We start from the raw sequence: 24,791 nt of genomic DNA, 5'->3' as shown, positions 1-24,791 counted from the left end.
AGTAAGCATCTTTTAATTTCATGGCTGTAGTCACCATCTACAGTGATTTTGGAGCCCAAAAAAATAAAGTCTGACACTGTTTCCACTTCTTGCCCATCTATTTGCCATGAAGTGATGGGACCGGATGCCATGATCTTCATTTTCTGAATGTTGAGCTTTAAGCCAACTTTTTCACTCTCCTCTTTCACTTTCATCAAGAGGCTCTTGAGTTCCCCTTCACTTTCTGCCATAAGGGTGGTGTCATCTACATATCTGAGGTTATTGATATTTCTCCTGGTAATCTTGATTCCAGCTTGTGCTTCATCCAGCGCAGCATTTCTCATGATGTACTCTGCATATATGTTAAATAAGCAGGGTTAAATATATAGTCTTGATGTACTCTTTTTCCGATTTGGAACCAGTCTGTTGTTCCATGTCCAGTTCTAACTGTTGCTTCCTGACCTGCATACAAATTTCTCAAGAGGCAGGTCAGGTGGTCTGGTATTTCCATCTTTTAAGAATTTTTCACAGTTTGTTGTGATCCACACAGTCAAAGGCTTTGGCATAGTCAATAAAGCAGAAATAGATGTTTTTCTGGAACTCTCTTGCTTTTTCCATGATCCAGCGGATGTTGGCAATTTGATCTCTGGTTCCTCTGCCTTTTCTAAAACCAGCTTGAACATCTGGAAGTTCATGGTTCATGTATTGCTGAAGCCTGCCTTGGAGAATTTTGAGCATTACTTTACTAGCATGTGAGATGAGTGCAATTGTGCGGTAGTTTGAGCATTCTTTGGCATTGCCTTTCTTTGGGATTGGAATGAAAACTGACCTTTTCCAGTCCTGTGGCCACTGATGAGTTTTCCAAATGTGCTGGCATATTGAGTGCAGCAGTGTCACACCATCATCTTTCAGGATTTGAAAGAGCTCAGCGGTAATTCCATCACCTTCACTAGCTTTATTTTTAGTGATGCTTTCTAAGGCCCACTTGATTTCACATTCCAGGAAGTCTGGCTCTAGGTGAGTGATCACACCACTGAGATTATCTGGGTCACGAAGATCTTTTTTGTACAGTTCTTCTGTGTATTCTTGCCACCTCTTCTTAATATATTCTGCTTCTGTTAGATCCATACCATTTCTGTCCTTTATCGAGCCCATCTTTGCATGAAATGTTCCCTTGGTATCTCTAATATTCTTGAAGAGATCTCTAGTCTTTCCCATTCTGTTGTTTTCCTCTATTTCTTTGCATTGATTGCTGAGGAAGGCTTTCTTATTTCTGCTTGGCTCTCTAGGGAGGCCTTACAAATAGCTGTGAAAAGAAGAGAAGTGAAAAGCAAAGAAGAAAAGGAAAGATATAAGCATCAGAGTGCAGAGTTCCAAAGAATAGCAAGGAGAGATAAGAAAGCCTTGCTCAGAAACCACTTACTTTGAACTAAAGACGACACTGGGTACAGAATGCAGGGAGAGGCAGGGGAACTAGCAACGAGACACAGAAAGACAAAAGGGCTGAAAATGGGGGATAGTCAGAGAAGCAGGATCATTGGGATCCAGGAGAAGTAGCAGGGGCTGCTCTATCACCCTTCCCGGGGTCTGTTGCCCCAGCAAGAATAGTCTCCCCCTGGTGGTGGCCTCTAGCCCGACTTCTCCAACAACTCGCCTTTGACCCCAGCATTTTATCTTAATTAGGCTGTGAGTTCTTTTGTCTGCTTGTTTCTTTAGTTGAAGTAGAGTTGCCCACTCCAGTATTCTTGCCTGGAGAATCCCATGGATGGAGGAGCTTGGTGGGCTACAGTCCACGGGTTGCAAAGAGTCGGACACGACTGAGCAACTTCACTTTCACTTTCACTTGATTTACAATATTCTGTTAGTTCAGGTGAACATCGAAGTGATTCAGTTATACATAATCTATGTATATACCTATATTCTTTTTAATTTTTTTCATTACAGATTATTATAAGATACTATTATTCCCTGTGGTATACATGAAGTCCTTGTTTTTTTTAATCTATTTTAAGTATGGTAGTATGCATCTGTTAATCCCACACTCCTAGTTTACCCCTCTCTCTCTTTAGTAACAACAAGTTATGTTTTCTATGACTATGAGTCTGTTTTGGTTTGTTCATAAGTTTATTTGGACTCTTTTCTTTTGGCCATGCCAAGCAGTTTGTGGGATCTCAGATCCCCGACGTAGGATAAACATGGCCATAGCAGCAAAACCACCAAATTCAAACCACTAGAGCACCAGGGAACCACCTAGACTATTTCTTAGATTCTCCATATAAGTGATATTATGTATCTGTCTCTTCTGCCAGACTTACTTCACTTAGTACGATCACCTCTAGATCCATACATGTTACTACAAAAGACATTGTTTCATTCTTTTTATGGCTGAGTCATATTCCATTGTTTGTATGTGCCACATTGTCTTTATCCCTTCATCTGTTGACGGACATTTAGGTTGCTTCCATGTCTTGGCTGTTGTAAATAGTGCTGCTATGAACATGGGGTGCATGTATCTTTTCGAATTGGAACTTTTTCTTTTCCAAATATATGCCCTGAAGTGGGATCACTGGATCACATGATAGCTATATTTTTAGTTTTTAAGGAACTTCTTTCCTGTTTTCCATAACGGCCACACCAATTTATATTCCCAGCAACAGTGTAGGAGGCTTGCCTTTTCTCCACATCATCTCCAATATTGATTGTCTGTAGACTTTTACTTGATGGCCCTTCTGATTGATAGGGGGTGATCTCTTATTGTAGTTTTGATTAGCATACACAGAGGATGAGATGGTTGGATGGCATCACTGACTCAATGGAGATGAGTTTGAGTGGACTCCGGGAGATGGTAATGGACAGGGAGGCCTGGCGTGTTGTGGTCCATGGGGTTGTGAACTGAGCGACTGAACTGAACTGAAATGAATAATTAGCAGTGTTCAGCCTCTTTGCATATGCTGGCTAGCCATCTGTATATCTTCTTTGAAGAATGGTCTACGTAGAACTTCAGGCAGTGGCTCCTTGGTGACAGTGGTGGTGATGATGGTGGCGGCAGCAGTGGTGATGACAACTCAGTAGATGGAGCATCTGACAAGTATCCAGGTGCCCTTTGAGTTCTCAGGTGCACCGAGAGACCAGTGAAGTTCCCATGAAATTCCCAGTGTTGTGTAGGAACAGAGATTGATTTGGGAAAAACAGAAAGAAAGATGAAAGCAGAAGGCATCAACAGGTCAAGGAACTATGCGGTGTGTCAAGGAGATCAACCAGCCTGGGGTCAACAGACAAGGCCTCTCTGACCCTCAATTTCCTCCTCAGTTGGGGATGAAGTAGAACAAGGTATTTAGGACCATCTGCTTCTCTCCACATTGTGTTCTACAGACTTTAGTTCAATAAATATGAACTGATTGACTGAGGCTTCCTTGCATTGATTGATAAGCTCAGCTGGGCTCTGGATGCCTGACCTCCTTCCCCATGAGCCTGTCTCCCAGGGTCTCAGGAAACACATCCCCCATGGCTCCGCCTGCCTGCCCACTGGACTCCCATAAAGTTGTTTCCCTCAGACCCTGGAGCCCCACAGGCCCCATGGGACACCAGGGGGAGCTCATGTTGTCTCACTTGGGCTGAGCACGGGGATGCTCCTCCTCCAGCCCTGGGGACAAGGTTGGACACGGGGCACCCAAGGGTGATTGACAGCAGAGGGCTTGTGTGCAGGTGTGGGGGGAGGGTCAGCCGTAAACAGAGGGGCAGAGAGAGAGCACATGCCTCACCCATGCTGCCTTCATGTTTCACCAGGACTCCTGTAGGAACTTCCAGAACGGTCTTTCTGTGTTTACCTTGGGGCACTGCCCTGCCTCACCTGTCTATTCCCCACATGGGGCTGGAATGACTCTTAAGAATATTGATCTTAGCTCTACCTGCTTCCCCTCCTCCATGGCTGCCCATGACTCTGAGCACAGATGCTCAAAGCCTTGCTGCAGCCTAGCCTGCTGGAGCCTGTGGTCCCCCAAGGGCAGAGCTGGTCACCAGGCTCACTCTATCACTAGGGGCAGGACTGAGGGCTGCAGAAAGTGGGCAGGAAGGAGGGAAAGTCTATCCAAGGCCATGTTCTGATGATCTGGTCACCCATCTGGGATTGCACCTGCCTGGACCTTCTGAGGAGCCTTCATGGTATACCTCAGGCTCCTGCTCTCTGGAGAGGAAAGGGCAGATTCTGGGTGTTGCTCTCACCCCCATGGGCCTGCTCCACAGGGCACCAACTGTCTGTGTTTCCACATGTGGAACATGTGAGCACCTAACAGTCCCCCATGCCTGAAGCCCAGGGCAGGAAGCCAGAGACCTGGGACCTGCAAATGATCCCAGGACATCTCCTAAGTCCCTCCCCACGTGCTGCAGAGCCTTCTCCAACTTTCGTCCAAACCTCTCTCGGAAGACTTTTGTCAGTGCCTCTGACTCCCTCTCAGCCCATGTTTCCTTGAGGCTTCAATCGGCCCTTCAGTTCTTTCCTGGAGACATCAGCAGTCATGGCCATCATCTGTCTGATCCTCAAATCATGAGTTTCATTCCTTCTTTAATTCTTTGTAAGTTCCTGGGGAATTCAAATCCTGCACAGACTACTCCTGGGCAGGGTTCCAGGCACTGGATACAGAACCAATCAATGTCCATCCCCACATCCCCGTGAACCCTTAGAGCTGGACCCCATTCAGCTCAATGGGCAGATGATGCAATTCCACAGTGACCCCTGTGTCAGGTGAGATCCCTGTGGTTCTAAATACAGAAACTGAGTTTGGCTAAGTGAGCACAGAAGAGCGTGCACTGGAGGGATGCAGGCCAGGTCAGAGGATGGAAAGAAGCCCCCAAACCTGCACAGTTCAGGAAGGACAGAAAGTAGGGCAGGTCCCCAGAGGCCCCTTCCAGCAGGGAGCTTAGGTCCAAGCCCCTGGAATCTCAGGAGGGTTCCCTGAGACAGAGAGACAGGTTCCCAGGAGACAGAGGAGCTTGGGTCTGAGGACTATATTCTTGGACTAATAGGTCAGGCTGAAGAATAATGAAGATGAATGGTTAACAGGGACCTGAACCATGGGGGGAGAGTCTCAGGAAGAGAGACTCCAGATTGAGGGCTTCCTGGATGCACACATGCCCTCTTCTCAGACCAATAGAAACGACTCTCCTCACACTGTTCTGGGTCCAACATTCCACAAACAACAGTAAGTGCACCGGCCACTTCCCCAGCTGGAGACAAACACGAATCCCCTCCCCCTGCTGTGTGTTGCAGGGATGTCTGGGGTGAAGGGCCCCAGCGCGATGCCAGTGCTTCTCCTGCTCTGTGGGCTCCTTTCCCAGTGCTCTGCATGTATGTTATACATGTGCAGCAACAGGGAGGTGCAGTAACCCCAGGACCTCAGGAGCACTGCTCCCCTGAAACCAATCTTCACTGGGATCCCACTTCCTGTTCCTCTTTCCTGTGGGGAAATTCACCCCTGTGGAGCCTGGGCTGGGCCATCGCTGCGTCAGCACTGTCACCTGGGTCCTAATCAGGACCTCACTGACCCTCTGAGAGCACGTGTTTGTCACCCCAACGGAGAACAGGAGGAAGCTGGGCCCAGGGTGCAGGAGTGTGGCCACAGCCCCACCTGGAAGAGCCATCCTGGGTGGGGCCTCCGGGTGCCTGGAGCCTCTTCCCTGGATCCATGTTGAGCTGACTGGTCAGGAGGATGCAGGGTGTCCTGTTTCAGGAGGAAGTGAAGCAAGCATGTGGTGTTTCTGTAACACAGCTCATCCTGGGCCCAGGGTGTTGGACCCACCTCCTTGGAGCCCAGACCACGGGGCTGTCTGTCGCCACTTGCTGTGCTTCTCAATGTGGGGAGAGATGGGCACAGGTCTGTCCCGCCACCCAGGACCTGAGTCCTTTCTGGCAGGGCCTGTTTTGGAGGCTAAATGGCACCCTATTCCAGTACTCTTGACTGGAAAATCCCATGGATGGAGGAGCCTGGTAGGCTGCAGTCCACGGGGTTGCTAAGAATCAGACACGACTGAGCGACTTCACTTTCACTTTTCACTTGCATGCATTGGAGAAGGAAATGGCAACCCACTCCACTATTCTTGCCTGGAGAATCCCAGGGACAGTGGAGCCTGGTGGGCTGCTGTCTATGGGGTCGCACAGAGTCAGACACGACTGAAGTGATTTAGCAGCAGCTCCTTGCTTGGCCCTAAGTTTGCTAGTTTTAAGCTGCTGTTCCTAGTTCTCATAAACGCCTTGAAGTTCACAGAGCTGCCCTCATACCAACCGGCACACGGCCTCCACCTGCCTTGTTCCCGGGGCTTAGACCTAAGAGAACAGGGGTGTCTTGAATCTGCAGAGGTCCATACTTAGAATCCACCGGTTTCCCTCAGGAAGGTGTGCTGCTGACACAGAATATCTAACAACTGGTTACACTCAGATGCCTGTGGAGCTGGTCTGGACCCAGTCTCTGCGACAAGGACAATTGGTGAGGAGCACCTTGTACTGTCCCAGTGAGGCTCTCAAGCCATCTGTGGTGTTGCCCGTCACCCTGCACATGGCCCCACACTGCTCAGCCTCCCCTGCTTAGCCCCTGCGCTTCTGAAGGATGTTGAAGCCAGTCTTGACTTTAAAGTACCTTTTTCAAAAGAAACCTTTGGGGACTTCCCTGGTGGTCCAGTGGTAAAGAAGCTGCCTGCCAATGCAGGGGACACAGGTTTGATCCCTGGTCCGGGAAGATCCAACATGCTGGGAGCAACTAAGCCCGTGCACCGCCACTACTGAGCCCGCTCCCTAGAGCCCGTGCTCTGCAAAAAGAGAAGCCACTGCAATGAGAAGCCCATGTACTCGACGAAGAGTAGCGCACTCGAAGCAACTAGAGAAAGCAGCCCCTGCCCGCACAGCAGTGAAGACCCAGGGCAGTCAGATAAACAAATAAGGATGCTGTTTCCCTAGCTACCTAAGGTAAAGCCTCCTGAGCCCCACTATCTACTGCCCCTTTGGTTAGAAATGCACATGGGCACAGACTCCAGCAGGTAAGGTCCCTACAGAGTTGAGGTTCTGTGTTTCTTACCAGTCCCTTGCTAACTCCAGCTGCCCCCTCCTGCGTCCCCGCAGCCCCAATCTCCCTGCACCAGGAGAAGGCTGCCCACAGAGCAGCAGGGCCAACCCAGACTCCAGGCCCCTTCCCTGGCCTTGGCCTTGCTCCAGGGCTCTGTGATGGCCGGGGTGCCACGTGGTCAGCAGCCGGCTCTCCTCCTCTGGATCGAAACCCTGGAGCTCTAGAGCAACCTGTACCGCATGGGCCAGAGCAAGGTCTTCTTTTGGGCCGGCGTGCTGGCCCACCTGAGGAGGAGCAGGACCTGAAGATCACGGACGTCATCATCGGCTTCCAGGCCTGCTGCTGGGGCTATCTGGCCAGGAGGTGAGTCCCGGGACACCCAGCCCACCCAGCCTGATCCTCGCTCGGGGTCCCTAGCTATCCTGTGGTGGAGGGCACTTAGGAAATGGGGCCTGGGCACCCTCATGCTGGCAGTTTTCCCCCAGGGAGGCCCACATGGCTTTCCCTGCCCCTGAATTTCTGCCTGAGGTTTAAAGTAAGCAGGCGGGAGGGATGATTGTGCTTGGATTTTCCCTCCAGGAAAGCTCCTGCCTCCCACTGTTCCTCCCTGTATCCCTTCTGTAGGTGTGACAACCAGAGCTGGCTGTCCCCAGAGGACCCAAGCTCTGGAAAGGTGGCATCCTTGAGTCCTGGCAGCTCCAGCAAGCTAGGAGCGGACTTGTGCAGGTCAGTGGGCAGGGCAGCGTCCTGTTTGCCCCTTGACTCCCCTGTGTCTGGGCTCTGGGGGGTCTGTTCTGGCCTGAGATGTGAGCACTGGGGACAGAATGTCAAATGGATGTTTGCAGGATGTGAGCTGCTGACACTCTCCCACCAAACACAAGTCCCTGAGTTCCTGGAAGAACACCCCCACCTCTCCCCTCCTCTCAGCTCCCTTACCTGCAAAATGCAACAGATACATAAAAGTTGGCTTTAAGAGCAAACTATGGTTGGCTATCCTCATGGAATAATCTCCTGTCCCTCCCTCAAACCTGGATGGAGGGGACCATCATGGCCCAGGGACATTTCCTGGGGTGAAGCAGCCCTGAGGGAAGGGCAGGCGGGCCTCCATGGGGCATCCAGGTCCACTGCAGTCACTTCTGCTTGAGGCAAACCGAGAAGTTCACCAGTAGTCCAGCTGCAGGACTCTCAGACTGTGGGAACTCGACCTTCATTTCTTCATCTGTGAAACGGAGCCAGCACTCCTAGAGCTGATGTGAGATTCAACAGGAAAGGCATGGATAGTGCAAGCACAGCGCCTGCCACATGCTCAGCCCCCATCCACAGAGGCTCTTTGCTGAGGAACCAAGCAGGACAGAGGGCCAGCTCTCCGTTGCAGACTTCTCTGAGTCGCCAAGACACTGGTTTTCTGATAAAAGTCTTCCATTTGGAGAGAAAAAAATCTGTTGTCAGGTGGAGATAAGCCAAGGTAGCAAAGGGCAGCGTGCTCTCAGCCCTTCCCACGAACTTCTGCATCCACCTTATGGCAGTGACCACCAAGGCTGGGCCTCCTCCTGTGGGCCCCCAGAACTAAAGGCGTGAGTTCCGTCCCTGCCAGCAGGGCTAAGTAGAGGGATCTGATCATAATGGGTGGAGGCAGGGTTTAGAGTGGCTGAGGCATGTTCTGTGGCCCCTCTTCCAGGTACAATGGGCATAGAGCAGCAAACAGTGGGCTCTGCAGGCGAGGTCACGGAGGGCTTCTCAGAGGAGGTGATGCCAGATTCGGGCTTTGCAGGAAGATTTGTCCCGGTTGGGTGCAGCAGGTGTCCCTGGCAGAAGAACTTGTGTGAGCAAATCCTGGAAGCCACATGAGCGTGGCCCTCCACAGCAGAGTGTGACCAGTATGCACTGAGCAACTGGTGTGTTCTGGACAGTACCACGTGCTGGTGGCACAAGATGAACAAAGCAGGCAGGCTGGTGAGTGTGGGGTTGGTGGGTGAGAAGATGGAATTATGGAGGAGTGATTTGCCGAGGGACTCACGCTCGTGGCAGGTCTTCCTTCAAGGAGCCTGAGGCCGGGTGGACTGTGTCAAGAAGGGGGTGGAATGTCAGGACTGGACTTGTTTGACTAGGGTGTCAGCAGGAGGGTGGGAATAGCCCAGGGTGGGGTTGGTGGGCAGGATGTTTGCTTAACTTGAGTCACTCAGAAATAAGGGTTTTGCCTTTCACTTTTGCTTCCCAGAGTATATCTGGGCCCAGAGGGTGTATGTGATCATTGCAGAGACGCACAGCTTGTGGCTGCATCTGCACAGATGTGAACAACTGGATCTTGTTCACACTTGGATAGAGGATGGTTCCTGAGTAAGCAGGTGAGTAAGACCCCACCCATCCCATCTTCCCACCCTCAGGACGACTGTCTGAGATAAGGATGACTGTCACTAATTGACAGAAGAAGGAATGGAAGCTCAGAGGGTGAGGTCAGCAGGTTAAGCAGGGGCAGAGCCTGGATGTGGAGGCAGGTGTGTCTGAGGGCTTCCTCCCAGCCGAGGGACCCTAAACAGAGCAGAGGGAGGGCCACAGCTGCTCAGGTGGGCTCAGCTCAGGATGTGGACTCCTGACACATAAGCAGCAACCCCAGAAGGAAGGTGTATGTTCCGCATACTCAGCCATTTAGGAAATTAAAGGAAGCAGACGGGGTGGAGGAGGACAAGGAGTCAGAGCCTCTCCTCCTATGACCTGGCCACCTTGAAGCTGTCCCGAGGGTGCTAGGCTAGGGCTGATGGAGGAAAGGGGATTTTTTTCAGATACAAGGAATCAAGGTTTGTTGAAAAACCCTGCCTCAGAGTGCCAGGCTCAGTGCCAGGCCCTTAGGGACACTTGGCCTGGAGACGGACCAGACACCAAGCGGGGAGTCGAAGGGCGTTGGCTTCCTGTGTTTGCCAAGCCCTCTACTCTGTGGGTGATGGGTGGTCCTGTGTGGGGAAGGTGGCCCTGCTGGAAGAAGTGAGAAGGGCTCACTGCACAAGGTTCATATACATCCCGATGTTGTAGTATTAAGATAAAAAGCCAAACTCTACAGACATCAGTATAATAGCCTTTTCTAAATCCAACTTGAACATCTGAGAGTTCATGGTTCACATACTGTTGAAGCCTGGCTTGGAGAATTTTGAACATCGTTTTGCTAGCATGTGAGATGAGTGCAATTGTGCGGTAGTTTGAGCATTCTTTGGCATTGCCTTTCTTTCTGACTGGAATGAAAACTGACCTTTTCCAGTCCTGTGGCCGCTGCTGAGTTTCTTTCAGTCCCTTCAGTTTTTTCTCTCTGGTGTATGTTGGGTCCTTTTGACTGATTGATTAGGATCTTTGGTTTCTTCTCCATTCTCTTCCTCTCTCTCCCTCTTCTCCCCTCCCTCCCTTTCTAATTTTAACAGGGGGAACTGGGGTTGTGCTGTGTCATTGAGAAGCTGCTTGTTTCATGTCCCCATAAGGGGTCCATCCCTCATATTTTAGCCAGGCTGTGCCCAGGAGGGCGAATGGTGCCCAGAGGCCCTGGACAGGAGGAGCAGCAGAGAAGAGACAGGGCCCCTGATGATGTGGGAGGGTTCTCAGACCTGGAGAAACTGAGCAAAAAGAGACCATGACCAGGAATGTACCACCTTCGAGAGGAGCTGGAGAGCAACTGGGGGAAAGTGGCAGAGGGAGGATTGGAGCTGGGCCTCCAGGGACAAGTACCCCATCATGCGGTGAGGCCAGTGGGGAAGCACATGTTGTTGGGAAGGGCAGCCTGTGTGAAGTGAGGTGTCAGTCTCGTGCAGCAGGCCCTATGGAGACAGAGAGTGTGAGGAAGACAGGAGCTGGGGCAGTCGGGAGGTCCGGGTGCTCAGCCAGGGACTTTCTTAGCGCCCCTTTCCCTTCCCAGGGAGGGTGACTGCAGGCACAGGAGGGAGATGGTTGGGGAGAATCTGTCTGCCCACGAGGAGGGAAGGGATGCATGACTGGCCATGCAGCTGGGCAGGGACAGGCTTCTCCAGGGTCCTCCCCTCTCCCACTAACAGCCTTTCCAGAAAGGGACCAATCAGAGGCTCACAGAGGAGGAAGCCCTGGATAGGAATCCAGCAGAGGAAGCACTATCAGCATCCACACCCATCTGAGGCCCCAGACAAGGGTCAGGAAGGGGCCAAGAATGGGAGGGAAGGATGGAAGTATGAGTCCAGTGTTCAACGCATTTACAGTTGTTTGTCATCATCCAGGAGCCGGCCTTTCTGTCTGAGCCCTCCTCTTCTTTCTACTTGACTCTGTTCTCATGTTTCATGATTTCAATAGGCTGACCTGCCTCCTGAGGCCCTGCCACTTTTGGGCAGAGGAGGAGACAGGGCACCAGCCAGCTCTCCTCTTCCATGTACTTGAAGGAGGGCCTGCCTTTGTGAATTCTCTTCCATCCACATGACGGTGCCTCCAGGCTTTGACACAAGGCACACTCCCTAAAAACAAGCTGATGGTTACTCTTCCTGAGGGAGAGCTGTGAACATTGCAGAGGAAGGTACAGAAAGAAAGATTCTAGGCTTGGAGCGTATGTGAGGGGATTTAGGGGAAGCTCTAAGGAAATGGGGCTGCTCTGGATTGGGAGCTGCAGAGACTGGGAGGCAGCACTACCAACGGGTTCTCAGTACCTCATCTATGGAGAGGGGAGAGCAGAGCAAGGCTGAAGGTGTGATTGGTAAGAAGGAGAAGTCCCTCTTTTCAGCCAGGGGAGGGGGCGTGGTGTTGGGGGGCGCAGTGACAGGTGTTTGCTGTCTCCTTTGCTCCTGCTCTCAGGGTGACCCTGTGTGAGGCTGCAGTTCTGTGAGAGCCTTTACATCCAATGGGAGAAGAGCAGCACCCTGTTGTGACACCAGGCCAGCCTCCGGATGTCAGGGGTTCTTTCTTTCTCAATCCTTTATAAACACTCATGTAAACAAACAGAAAGGAATATACCCATAGACGTCAAGACTCCTCTTATTATTAAATTCAATTACAACAAAATATTTCCCATTTCATTTACTCTTCTTTGCACCATAGAAACAAAAGAAAGATACCAGCTCAGCTGTGTCCACTCTTTGCAGCCTCATGGACTGTAGCCCTCCCAGCTCCTCTGTCCATGGGATTTCCCAGGCAAGAATACTGGAGTGGACAAGCATTTCTTTCTCCAGGGGATCCTCCCTGCCCAGGAATCGATCCCATTTCTCTTTCATCTTGCGTCTCCTGCATAACCACTAGCATTCTTTTTAACCTTTATGTCTCTCTTTTTGGCCACATTTTTCTAAAGTCCTCTTCTTTGAATATTATTATGAACTCATGGCCTTTCACAGACTCAGCCTGTCTCATTGAAACATTCATAGGAATCATTATCTTTTATTGTTATTAGTATATGTGGGCGCCCCCTAATGACCACTTCTCTGATCATCTTCAAGAGCATCCTTTTCTTTGCAGGAGCAGAGATGCAGTCTCTGGAATTCACCTCCCCTGCAAGTGGTCTTCCTTCCTTTGAGTGGACGGAAGTCCATGGGTGTACATGTGGGTGGGCAAGATGCTGCCAGACAATATCTCTTTAAGGCCACAGTTCACTCTCATTATTCTGGTTTAACCCTGTTTTCATGCCTACTTTTCTAGAGAACTACGTTTCATCAACATGACATGTCTCCTACACTGACAGTTCTCACAGCAGGAGTCACACATTTCTTGTTGGCATTTAATTCAGCTTCTTCCATCATCTTTAAGGTGGTGGCACTAGAAACCACCGCATTCTTTGGGTTACTGACTGCTATAAAGTGACTGCTGCTGTCTTAGAGTAAAACAATCCAGTCCTAAGTGCATATGGTTAGAACAGATCAATTTGTACAGAGGGTTCTGCTCATTCCTTCCCAAGGAATAGCTTCTTCTTTAGATAGTTAATCAGTGTCTTTCAATGCTATTACTACATTGGGAGCTGCAACAGTGTGAGAATGTGTGCCCAGGAGACAGGAACCTGGACTTGGAGTCTGGCTCTAGCACTAGCTGTGTGCTTTGAGTACATTGCTTCACCTCTCTGAGCTTCAGTTTCCTTTCTTACAGGATCATTGTGAGAACTAAAAGGAAGTGAATTCATACCAAGCAGTTGGGAAGGTGCCTGGTGCCAAGTGGGAAGTCACCAACCACAATAGCTAATAAGTGGTAAGTATTGCATTTTGGTTTTTCTTGACTTAAATTTGATAGCATTTATTTATTTCTTATTAGGAAAAATAAGGAGTTCATTTATTTTTATACTTTCAATTATACCTTTCCCCTTCTTCTCCTTATATCATTATTCCACTAATTGTATATCCTCTGTTACAAAGCTTTGTACTTGGAAGCACTTTATTTACATCTTCGTTTCTGATGCTCTCGACTGGACCTACTATTTCTAAATTCCCAGCTTTGTAAACTGAGATATTAATCCTCCTCCTCCCTTCAGTACTTTGGCTCCCAAGTTCTAGAAGTGTATTTTGATTTTTATATTAACAAGTACATTACTTCACATATTTATATACTCTTTCATTTTAAAAGATAAAAGTTATTTTATTAAGATAAAGCTTATTTTATAATGACTATAAATGAAATAAAACTAAGATTTTTGAATCACTAATAAACCTGTGAGTTAATACACCTGTGAGTTATAATACACCTGTGAGTTATATCATATTATATATATTAATATTACTTCAGTTTTACACCTGTCTCCAAAGGACTTGGATATAGATATATTTACTTAAGATTTTTTTTAAATCAAACAAAAGAGTTTACATTTTTTTGTGATATTTTAATACAGTTTTTAAGAGCTAACTTGTACCATATAGCTGTACATGCTTCTCAGTTCAGTTCAGTTGCTCAGTCGTGTCCGACTCTTTGCGACCCCATGAATTGCAGCACGCCAGGACTCCCTGTGCATCACCAGCTCCCAGAGCCTACCCAAACTCATGTCCTTTGAGTCAGTGATGCCATCCAACCATCTCATCCTCTGTCGTCCCCTTCTCCTCCTGAGCTTTAGTTTTTCCTGATGTTTCTAATTGGCTTCATTTTCACCCCTTTCACTGTTTATCTTCAGCATTTCCTCCATTTCTTTCCAAAGGTGCCTCATGTGATACCGTGTCCCCTGTCCCCACAGACTCTGGACTTCTTATCCCATTCTGGACTGGTTTCTCTCTAGGTTTGCTGCGCACCCAGCTGGAATCCTTGGATTCCCTTCCCACGGGGTTGATGTTCCTGACTCCTGGATCCCACATCTATCTCTCTTGTGGGTATCCTTTACCTTCCTCCATAATTAAACAAACATGTCATCATTTTTTTTTTTCCTGCATCTCATTTTCAAGTAACTTTCTAAAAGTCTGGTGAAGGGTGAAAGCTGCTGTGAATATGGGATGGGACATGGGGGTGGTGGGCTTGTCCCCTGCTCTCCCCTCGGCCTCCCTCTCATCTTGCTCCCTCTGGGGCTCTGCCCAGCAGACCGTTCTTCTCTCCTGTCAACACGATCCCTGTTTCTCTCCCTCTACTGCACTCCTCTTTACTCAGCTATCACTTCTCCATCCAGTGAGTCTTCAGACATTTGTTGAAGATTCTGGTCTCCTGTTGCTCCCATGCTTGTTTTTATTAGCAGCAGAGGGAGGAGAGGAAGGCTATGGGTTCTTCAGCTCATGAGTGGGGTGGAACCAGTGTACCAAGGGCAAGCCTTCTGAACTTAGGTAAGTCAGCTAACATCTATATGTCAGCTTCCTTATTTGTAAATGAGGATACAATGGTACACATCTCAAAAGCTAATGGAAGGACATATGAGGTACCATTGGTAAAGTTTCAGAGCCGATACCAATGCAGAGCAATGATCACAAACACCAGTTGCTCTTATCAGTGAAAGTTGCTCCGTCATGTCCGATTTTTGGTGATCCCTTGAATTACACAGCCCATGGAATTCTCCAGGCCAGAATACTGGAGTGGGTAGCCGTTCCCTTCTCCAGGGGATCTTCCCAACCCAGAGATAGAACCCACGTCTCCTGAATGGCAGGTGGATTCTTTACCAACTGAGCCACAAGGGAAGCCCAAGTGAAGCTGTTTCCACTCGATTCTGAACTGGGGACCTTTTGCGTGTTAGGTGAACATGATAACCACTACACTACAGAAACCAGGCACTCTTATCAGTAGATGGTATTATACCTATATATACCTTTACCATCATTTCAGTCAAGTCTCAGGAGGAGTAGTTGATAGAAGCTCTTTTGCTTTCTTAAAAATAGTAGCTAAACATCAACACTTGCTTTCCTTCTTCATCTCCCATGGCAAGGTTATCACATTCAGAACCAAAATAAATGATTTAATTATAAAGATCTGATTTTTTAAAAGAAAGACCACTGAGAATGGGTATATCTGAAAGGATGGACACCCTCATATATTATAAGTGTGAACATAAATTGCTACAGTTTCTTTGCATGGCATGGTGGCTCTAGGTATGGAAATTTTTTAGGTGTTGATGCCATCTGATCTTAATTCTACTTCTAGATATAGCTTAAGGATACAGTCTCAGATGTAGGTGAAGTTTTACACAAGGAGAGTATTCTTTGCACTATTATTTACATAAAGGATTAGAAACTACATCAAGTCCAATATTCAGGAGGGGAAAGCAAGGAGGACAGAACAGCTGCAGGGGTCTCAGCCACTCAGAGCAGGGATACAGGAATTGGGGCAGGGCTTGTGGGACTCCAGGCCCTTGTGGGGAAAAAGGCTCTTGCAGAAGCAAGGAAGACCTGGGCTATGGGAGCCGTATCACCGGGAACTTTATCAAGGCGAGACTTGATAGGGAGCAAAACATCATTTTGGAAGGAAGAGTCATTTACCAATGAACATATATCCACAAATAAATCTTTTTGTATATATAGGGAGTAGAGCATAGTCATCACACACATGTGATTTGCACCAGAAAGACTCAGGGTCTAGTCCAGACCCTGGCACCAGCGTGACAATTTGGACTCAGCTAAGTTTGAGTGAGTTTCAGGAGCCTGCATGTTAAGGACACTGGATCAATGATATCATTAATATTAGTTATTACCAATTCAAAAACACAGGTGTCCCAACCTCACCTCATTTCCAGAGTATCACCTCCTATCTGTTCTTCTAGTCTCTGGCTTTATTGTTCCTATAACTTCGCAGATAGCAGTCTCCTGTCTGATTACCTTCTCCTTGTGCCCCAACAGGAGAGCAGGACTCTGACTTGGCTTGGAAGGAGCTGTAGGAGGTGAATGACTTTTCTTAACTAACAACCAGCAGAGCCCAGGAGACAGAGAACCGCACTGGGCTAAGTTCCTGGAGGCACTGGTGGCCGTCCCGGGGGAACCCACCGGAGAACTTGTCCCTCGCTGCTCCCTGCAGCCTCTGCTCCTCACAGTGGAGCTCACAGTCTTTTTCTCTCCCCAAGGGTGAGGTCACACCTCCTTCCAGCCTGATGCAGACAAGGAGCTGAAGGGAGATATCTGAGAGCCCCTGCTGCCACCATGAGCTCAGAAAACTTCGGACACTGCTCAGGTAGTCAGCTCTCTCTTCTCTGGAAGGTTCCTACTTGTGACCCAGAATTGAAGGTGGTATTTCCAGGCTGAGTTAAACTACAGAGGAATCAAGAACCATGAAGACGATGGATAGGCATCCTTGAGTTTCCAAGAGAGACCAGGAGATTCCCCTCACCCTGGGGTCTTCCCACAGCCTCCTTCCCAGCCCTCTCCTAGGGAGCCATGACCAAGGTGCTGACTTCCTGCCTCTCCCCCCACCAAGCAAGTGACTCAGGACGGAGGCCAGGAGAGCACACGCGGAGCATGGACCGCAGATGGCAGTCCCCAAGGCCAGGCAGGCCTGGGAGAGGAGGTCCTCCAGCATCATTGGACTTCTCCTGCTCTCTCCCTTGGCCCAAACCTCCTCCCGCTCCCAGACCTTAGGGCATCACCACAGAAGCTGTTTCCTCCAGCTTTTCCCAGCCACCAGCCCAGCCTCTCTACAAGGGTCAGTGGACCCTGCTCTGAACCCCTGTCTGGCCTTTGCCACCTCACACCTGGAGGGGAGGGGTGATGAGGATCACATCTGGCTCCACCCCTCCCCCACCTGGTGGATCCCCTCCCCTGCCCATCCTAGAGTCTGTGGTCAGAAGCAGGAATCCTCTCACATGGTAGTTTTGCTCAATGGCATGTGGTCCTAAAGTCTTTTTTAAAATTAGGTAACATGAGTTTGTAATGTTTTCTAAGTTTCGTGTGTACAACACTATATTTCTACTTCTATATATGCTACTGCATGCTCACCACCAAAAATGAGTCACAAAGAATCCCCACTGTGTGCTATAGAGTAGAATGAACAAATCACAGGAATTTTAAATGTAAGGAGACTTCAAAGTCATGTCCAAGAACTGTCTAACTGTTGACTTTGGATTCAACCTCAGAGCTTTCAGCTCTGTGGCCTTGGGCTGTCCATTGTCCTGTCTGAGTTTCACTTGCCTCTTCTGTGAGATAAGGATAATGCCTCTTTGTGTGGATTTACCAAGAAAAACATTTGATATCAAGTCCCAGCCCACACACATATATATAGCCTGGCCACCAGTATCTTACCTACAATTCCATAACCTCCAGATCTCTGAAATCACTCAGGGATTTTGATAACTCATTGAGGAGTAGTCTTACCCTGTAGTGATTTGAGGTTATTTGTAGTCATTACATTCTTTATCCCATTTAACGTGAGTATTTGTTTCACTGCCCAAACATGAAAGCATTCATTTATAGGGCACTGCCCGTCTATTCTGGAAGGGGTAACTAACAAATCACACTTGCTGCTTCTTCTCTTTGTGTGTGTGTGTGTTCAGTTGCTCAGTCATGTCCAACTCTTTGCAACCTCATGGACTGCAGCCTGCCAGCCTCCTCTATCCATGGGATTCTCCAAACAAGAATATTGGAGTGGCTTGCCATGCCCTCCTTCAGGGATCTTCCTGACTCAGGGATCAAAGCCGCCTCTCTTACAAATGGGGGCAGGTTCTTTACCACTAGAACTCCCAGGGAATCCCACCTATGACCTCAATTTACCTCGGAATCCCACGTAGGATCTCATTTCACCTAATCTACTTACAAGCCCTATCTTCAGAAAGGTCACCAGGGGTTAACTCTTCAACACAAATTGGGGGGGGAAGGGGACAGTCCATCCATAACCCTAGGTGACCTCACCAAGAGCACCCCAGGTGACTGCTGCTCAGAAAGATGAATTTTAACTATTTTATACTCAATAACATTTATGTCCCACCACTAATTTTTCTTATCTTATTCCCTTTTCTTTCATCTAGATATTGAGATCTTTTTTGAGGAGGTCGTTGAATGTCTCTGGGACATACTGAGCAGAGAGGAACTGCTACTCCTGCTGAATGAATTCCTGGAGAGAATTAAGGCTGAGGCCAGTTTGTCCAGGTAACCGGCACAGGTGCACCAGGAAGGTCACCCATGTCCCCCAGCACCAGGCCAGCTTCCTCCTGGAGTAACGCCTCCTCCAGGCAGGAGCCTACTGTTGGGGCCAGGGGTGTTCCTTCTCAAGATTCCATCAGGAATATTTCCTCCATGTCATTTGCTGACAGTGAATGATCGTGGGTTGAGAAGAGATGAAACTTGCAAGGAAGGCACAGGTTATGTGACCTTGGACAAGTTACTGAACTACTCTCTGCTTTAGTTTCTCCATATTTTCATTTTTACTGTGAGGACACTGAGGTCATGCATGTAAAGTGCTTCCCATAATGACTGACACGGAGTAAGTACTCAGTCAATAGTAACATTTTAAAAGCTTGTTGGGAAGAGACAGGGGTCAAGGGTGTTCTTTCTGGTGAGGAGAACCAAGCAGAATTTCCTTTGGGACAAGTGGGAAAATCCTGACACCACCATTTGTGTCCTGGGTTTCTGCCTACAGTCTTTCTATTCCTGATGTTAGGAACTGTACGAACCCTGCAGGATCCTGCTGGCCCATAAGGGAGAGAGGCTAGAGAGGAACTGGAGGAGCTGGTGGGATCCTGGATCTAGCTGTGCCCAAATCCTGGGACGGTGGGCTTAAGACTTTGAATCTCAGATCAGTCCTGTGTCCAATGGGAATAGCAATTCAGTCTGATGGATTATGGTGATGGCCTCAGAGTGAACTGCAGGGTCAGAGGTGGGGAACCAAGTGCAATCATCTCGTCCAAAGGACCGGGGAGGCCTGCACCAGGGTCAGACCCAGGGGTCAGGGTGGAGCAGTGGGTCCAGGTTGGAGGACTAGCAGGCAGGCTTGGGCAGCAGGACCAGGGCTAGAGTGAAGACAGTGGGCCCTAAGGACACAGAACTGAAGGGACTGTGACCCTAGCAGAGGTCCCCTGAGTGGGAGAGGGGGACATTTCTTCCCTCCCTGGTGGGATCCCCTCATGCTGGACTAGAGGGCCCTGGGTGACTGTGTCTGCACACCCTGCCTGGGACCTGGCTTCTCACTCCATTGGGGACCCTCTTCTAATCTACATGGAGTTCCCCTGACAGTGGGATGGCCATGTGGCTTAGGGAGCCCTCCAGGGTCACAATGAGTGGATGTGATTGTGTGACATTTGAGGGATTCTGAGGAGCCTCACACATCCCCACCCAAGAGGAAAATGCTTCCTCCACCAACTGTGTAAGTGCCGGTCTCCTCAGGCTCAGCTGTTCAGATGACTGTTTCCTCAAGTCCCTTGAATCTTTAGAGGTTCCACAGGTTGCCCACGGCCTTAGGGTGCAGGCAATGAAGCTGTCTCCAGGTAAATTGTGAGTTAGGTTGGTGACCCCTGAGCGATTGAGGGTGCTGGGTGACGGGTCAGGAGTCAGTGAGGTGAGCTGGAGAGTCCAAGGGAAACAGGGCTCATAGCTCATCTCCCTCTTCCCTGTCAACTGGGGCAGTGGGGTGGACCCAGTGACCTTCTGCTGAGAAGGTCAAGGGCTCAATGCTTAGAAGACAGCAGATGGCAGACCAAATGATTATAAGGTGCCTTCTAGCTCTGACTTTTTGGGTTTAAATTATTCTAGGTCATAGAGACAGCCAATCTGCAAAGTGCAAAGGCACAGTGCCCAGGACTGCCCTTACTTTGACTTCAGTGGCAAATTTAGGGGATCCCCAAAACGACTCTCAGGTTCAAGAATTCCTTATAGAATGGACAGGACTCACTGAAAGCTTCATGATCCCAGCTACAGTTTACTACAGGGAAGGATAAAAGTTCCCACCAGCCACAGGATAGAGACTGGGCAGGTTTCACATACGAAGCTTCCATTGTCCTCAGGACACATTACTGACATGGATTCGGTGTGTGATAAGATGCATGGAGTACTGCTCATCAGGGACACTCACCTTGCTTAAAAGCCAAATTACCCTGACCTGTCATCTCCAGCCCCTCCTGGAAGTCAGACTCGTGCCCCAGTGTCCAGCTCTGCCAAATGGCAGGACTGATACAATGAGACCCAGAGACCTTGGGTCACTCATCACCTTGTCAGACTGACCAGTGACCAAAGGCCCAGGCATGCAAGGATACTCCTATCAGCCAGAATTCTATGGGCTTAGGGACCACTTCCCAGTAGCCAAGGGCAGGGAGACTTCTCACTATACACTGAAGCCCTTGAATGAAGGTTTTCTCCTCCAGTCCTACATGTCTTTGTTTATCTGTGGAGTTCCCACTCCAAAAACTCTTTCAAAGTGGTGGTGTTGACCCACCTGTGAGACATCTTTACCACATACCTTTTCTTTGGCTGAGCCATATGGCCTGTGGGATCCTCATTCCCCAACCAGGGATTGAGTTAAGGCCAGCAGTGGGAGCGCAGAGTTGAAACCTCTGGACCACCTGGGAATTCTCTCAAATACCTCTCTTAAGTTGCCGGTATCCTAAGGTGACCTCGTTTACCTATTCCAAGTTTAGCTATTTCAAGATGGAGCATCTATAAAGTATGAAACGTGTTTAAGGTTGAAAGAGAAAAGTTTACATTTATAAAATTCTTTTCTAATGATTTATAGTAACATCTGTATTTATGCAGAATAGATATTATGGAGCCAATTTTACAGACAACAAACTGCCTTTCTAATCCCTTGACCTTCATCGTTACAGGGAAGACACGGATGAACTACACAATTATCTGAACGAATTGAAAAGAGTCTTAGTTGAGGAGGACCAAGAAAAACTCCCCAAAGAGCAGCTGGACAGGAGGAGGTTTCTGAATAAATTTCCTCGGGTGAAATGGCAGCTGGAGGAGTTCATAGGCAAATTCCATGAGCTCGCAGACAAGGTTGAGAAGGTCCATAAGGGATGTACAATCTCCAACGTGATGGCCCACAGCACTGGTGCTGTGTCTGGTGTTCTGACCATCGTTGGCCTGGCCCTGGCACCCGTGACAATGGGGGCCAGTGTGGCGCTCTTGGCCACTGGGATAGGGCTGGGAGCAGCAGCCGGTGTGACCAGTGTGTCCACCAGTATCATCGAACGTGTGAAGAGGTCATCAGCAGAAACCGAAGCCAGTCGCCTGATGTCTACTGTTGTCAAGAAATGGAAAGTTCTCCTAGAGGTACTCAAGAGCAACCCCCACATTGTTGACACAAAAAAGGAAGAAGCTGTACAATGCATTGAAATGCACATCCATGCCATGGAGACAGGCAATGCCAACCCTGGCTCTGAAGCCAATGCAAGCATCTACATGAGCCCTGGGAGAATCTCAGGCCCAGCCATCCAGCATATAGAGACAGGTTTCAAAGCCACAGCTTTAACAATTACCAAAGGAGCCCGGATCGCGGGTTTGGCTGCTGCAGGGGTCTTCCTTCTGGTGGATGTGGGCTTCCTGGTGAAGGAGTCAATACACCTGCATAATGGTGCAAAGACAGAAGCAGCCGAAAGCCTGAGGCGACGGGCATGGGAGCTGGAGAGGAAGCTGGAGAAGCTCACCCAGATCTATGAGAGTCTGCAGGAGGACCTGAGTTAACCACCCCCAGAGCAGTGCAGGGTCCAGGGACATGTGAGGGTCTAAAGTGCAGAGGTACCTTGTTTGAGGGAAAGAGAGGGAGACCACATTAATGAAGCTGGGTGTTAGGAATTTGGCATTTCTGTGGTTGAGCACATCAGGGAAGGGATGGATGTAGGTGATAGATGAGGAGAGAGAAGGAAAGGGCCTGGAGCCTGGATTAAGGGAGGAGGGGGGACCAGAGAATGAGAGGCGGGGAGAAACCACTTTTTTTCATACTAAGAACGTTTTATTTTGTATTGGAGTATAGCCGATTAACAATGTTGTGATAGTTTCAGGTGAACAGCAAAGGGACTCAGCCATTCATATACACGTATGCATTCTCCCCCAAACTCCCCTCCCATCAGAAACCACTTACTTTGGACTAAAGATGACACTGGAGGCCGAATAAAGGGAGAGGCAGGCGAACTAGCAATGAGAGGCCAGGTATACGAATGGGTTGAAAATGGGAGAACATCAGTTAGGATTGTTGGGATCCAGAAGTAGCAGGGGCTCCTCTATCGCCCTCCACAGGCTGTGATGTCCCAGCAGGAAGAGTCTTCCCCTGGTGGTGGTCTCTAGACCTTTCCTCCGGCATCAACTCACCTTTGGCCCTAGCTGATGTGTCTTACTTAGGGAGTGACTTCTTTTGTTTGCTTGTTTTATTGTAGGATAATTGATTTACAGTATTCTGTTAATTTCAGGTATACAGCAAAGTGATTCAATTATACAGGTATCGATTTATGTGGGCTTCCCAGGTGGTAAAGAATGTGTCTGCTAAGCAAGAGACACAGGTTTGATTCCTGGGTAGGGAAGATTTCCTGTAGGAGGAAATGATACCACCCTGCTATATTCTTGTCTGGGAAATCCCATAGACAGTGGTGCCTGGCGTGTTACAGTTCATGGTGTTCCAAAGAGTCAGACATGACAGAGTATCTGAGTATGTATATGTCTATGTTCTTTTTTGTTCATTTCCATTATAGTTTATTACAAAGTATTGAATACTGTTCCTATGCTACTACAGTAGGCAGGCCCTTGTTTATCTGGTGTGTATCTGTTAATCCCGTCTCCTAATTCACCTATCCCCACAAAACTTTGTTAAAAAGTTCATTATCTATGTCTATGAGTCTGTTTCTATTCTGTAAGTTCATTTATATTATGTTCTGGATTCTACATATAAGCTAATAACATATATTTGTCTTTGTCTGACTTACTTCACTCAGTATAGTAATCTCTAGATCCATACATATTGCTACAGATATTATTTCATTCTTCTTTATGGCTGAGTAGGATTCCATGGTATGTATACATGTACCACATTTGCTTTATTCATTAATCTGTCAACAGACATTTAGGTTAATATCATGTCTTGGCCGTTATGAATACTTCTGCTATGTATCTTTTCAAATTAGAGGTTTAATTTTTTTGTAGAAATATGCCCAGAAGTGAGATTGCTAAATCATAAGGTAGCTCTATTTTTAGTTGTTTAAGAAAACTCCACATGGCCTTCCATAGTGGCTGCACCAATTTATATTCCCACCAACAGTGTAGGAGGGTTCCCTTTTCTCCACAGCCTCAGAGCATTGTAGATGTAGGTGATAGTCCCTGTGATCGCTGTAGGGGAGATAACTTATTGTAGTTTGATTGCATTTCTCTAATAATTAGTGATGTTGAGTATGTTTTCACGTACCTGCTGGCCATCTGTACGTCTTCATGAAGAATTGTCTGTGTAGATCTTCAGGCAGTGGCTTCTTGATGACGATGGTGGTGATGATGTTGGTGGCAGCAGTGGTGTGACAACACAGTGGATGGAACATCTGACACGTTGCCAGGAGCTCTTTGGGTCCAGAGTGCACCGAGAGACCAGTGACGTTTCCATGAAAATCCAAATGTGGAGGAGGAACAGAGGTTGATTAAAAGAAAGAAAGAAAGAAGGATGAAACAAAGAGGCAGAAACAGGTCAAGGAACTTTCGGTGTGTCAAGAGATGAAACAGCCTGGAACCAACAGACACGACTCTCTGACCCTCGGTTTCTTCTTCAGCTGGGGGTGAGGCTGGATAAGATATTTCAGGTGGTTCTGGTTCTCTCCACCTTGTGTTCTCTAGACTCTGGTTCAATAAATATGAGCGGATTCACTGAGGCTTCCTTGCATTGACTGAGGGGCTCAGCTGGGCTCCAGATGCCTGACCTCCTTCCCCAGGAGCCTGTCTCCCAGGGTCTCAGGGAACACGTCCTCCATGGCTCCTCCTGTCTGCCTGCTGAGCTCCCATCCAATCATTTCCCTAAGATCCTGGAGCCCTGCAGGCTTCGTGGGATGCCCGGGGGAACCCATGTCATCTGACTTGGGCTGAGCACTGGGATGCTCCTCCTCCAGCCCCAGGGACCAGAATGGACACCCAAGGGGGACTGACAGCGGAGGGCTTGTGTGCAGGTGTGAGAGAGGGTCAGCTGTAAACAGAGGGGAGAGAGAGACAGCAACACACTTGCCCAGGCTGCCTCACAATTCACCAGAACTCCTGCAGGAGCTTCCAGAATTTCCTTCCTGGGTTTACCTTGGGGCACTGCCCTGCCCCACTCATCTATTCCCCGCTTGGGCTAGAATAACCCATAAGAATGTCGACCTTAACACAACTGCTTTCACCTCCTCCACAGCTACCCGTGACTCTGAGCACAGATGCTGAAGCCTAATTGCAGACCAAAGCAGTGTGCAGTAGCGGGGTCCCCTGAGGGCAGAACTGGAGGCCAGGCTCACTCAATCTCCAGGAG

The 24,791-nt window shown here is 48.7% G+C and overlaps 1 protein-coding gene and 1 pseudogene across 2 annotated transcripts; one reads left to right on the top strand and one right to left on the bottom strand.

Annotated features, from left to right (window-relative positions):
* The window catches only part of LOC100847379 (apolipoprotein L2-like), a 29,816-nt pseudogene extending 24,200 nt beyond the window's left edge, over positions 1-5,616 (bottom strand).
* Positions 5,617-9,247: 3,631 nt separating this feature from the next.
* Positions 9,248-24,160, top strand: LOC524576 (apolipoprotein L3). 2 transcript variants are annotated; one of them, XM_005206867.5, is made up of 5 exons: positions 9,248-9,376; positions 13,098-13,196; positions 16,462-16,568; positions 18,355-18,475; positions 21,142-24,160. In XM_005206867.5, the coding sequence occupies exons 3-5, from the start codon at positions 16,538-16,540 to the stop codon at positions 22,004-22,006; spliced, it is 1,017 nt and encodes a 338-aa protein (XP_005206924.1). In that variant the 5' UTR covers positions 9,248-9,376; positions 13,098-13,196; positions 16,462-16,537; the 3' UTR covers positions 22,007-24,160. The 2 variants fall into 2 exon arrangements, with proteins under 2 accessions (XP_005206924.1, XP_059742977.1); XM_059886994.1 differs by lacking the exons at positions 9,248-9,376; positions 13,098-13,196 and adding an exon at positions 15,268-16,281.
* Positions 24,161-24,791: the final 631 nt, after the last annotated feature.

Source organism: Bos taurus, chromosome 5 (assembly GCF_002263795.3).
Source record: "Bos taurus isolate L1 Dominette 01449 registration number 42190680 breed Hereford chromosome 5, ARS-UCD2.0, whole genome shotgun sequence".
NCBI classification, from domain to species: Eukaryota; Metazoa; Chordata; class Mammalia; order Artiodactyla; family Bovidae; genus Bos; species Bos taurus.
This window is presented reverse-complemented; position numbering and strand designations above follow the sequence as displayed.

What these genes read in the sequence shown, in the direction of transcription:
- LOC524576 (XM_005206867.5), top strand. Translation starts at nt 16,538, where the DNA reads ATGAGCTCAGAAAACTTCGGACACTGCTCAG. An exon ending in AAACTTCGGACACTGCTCAG is followed by an intron (nt 16,569 to 18,354) that starts GTAGTCAGCTCT and finishes TCTTTCATCTAG; the next exon opens with ATATTGAGATCTTTTTTGAG. An exon ending in GCTGAGGCCAGTTTGTCCAG is followed by an intron (nt 18,476 to 21,141) that starts GTAACCGGCACA and finishes TCATCGTTACAG; the next exon opens with GGAAGACACGGATGAACTAC.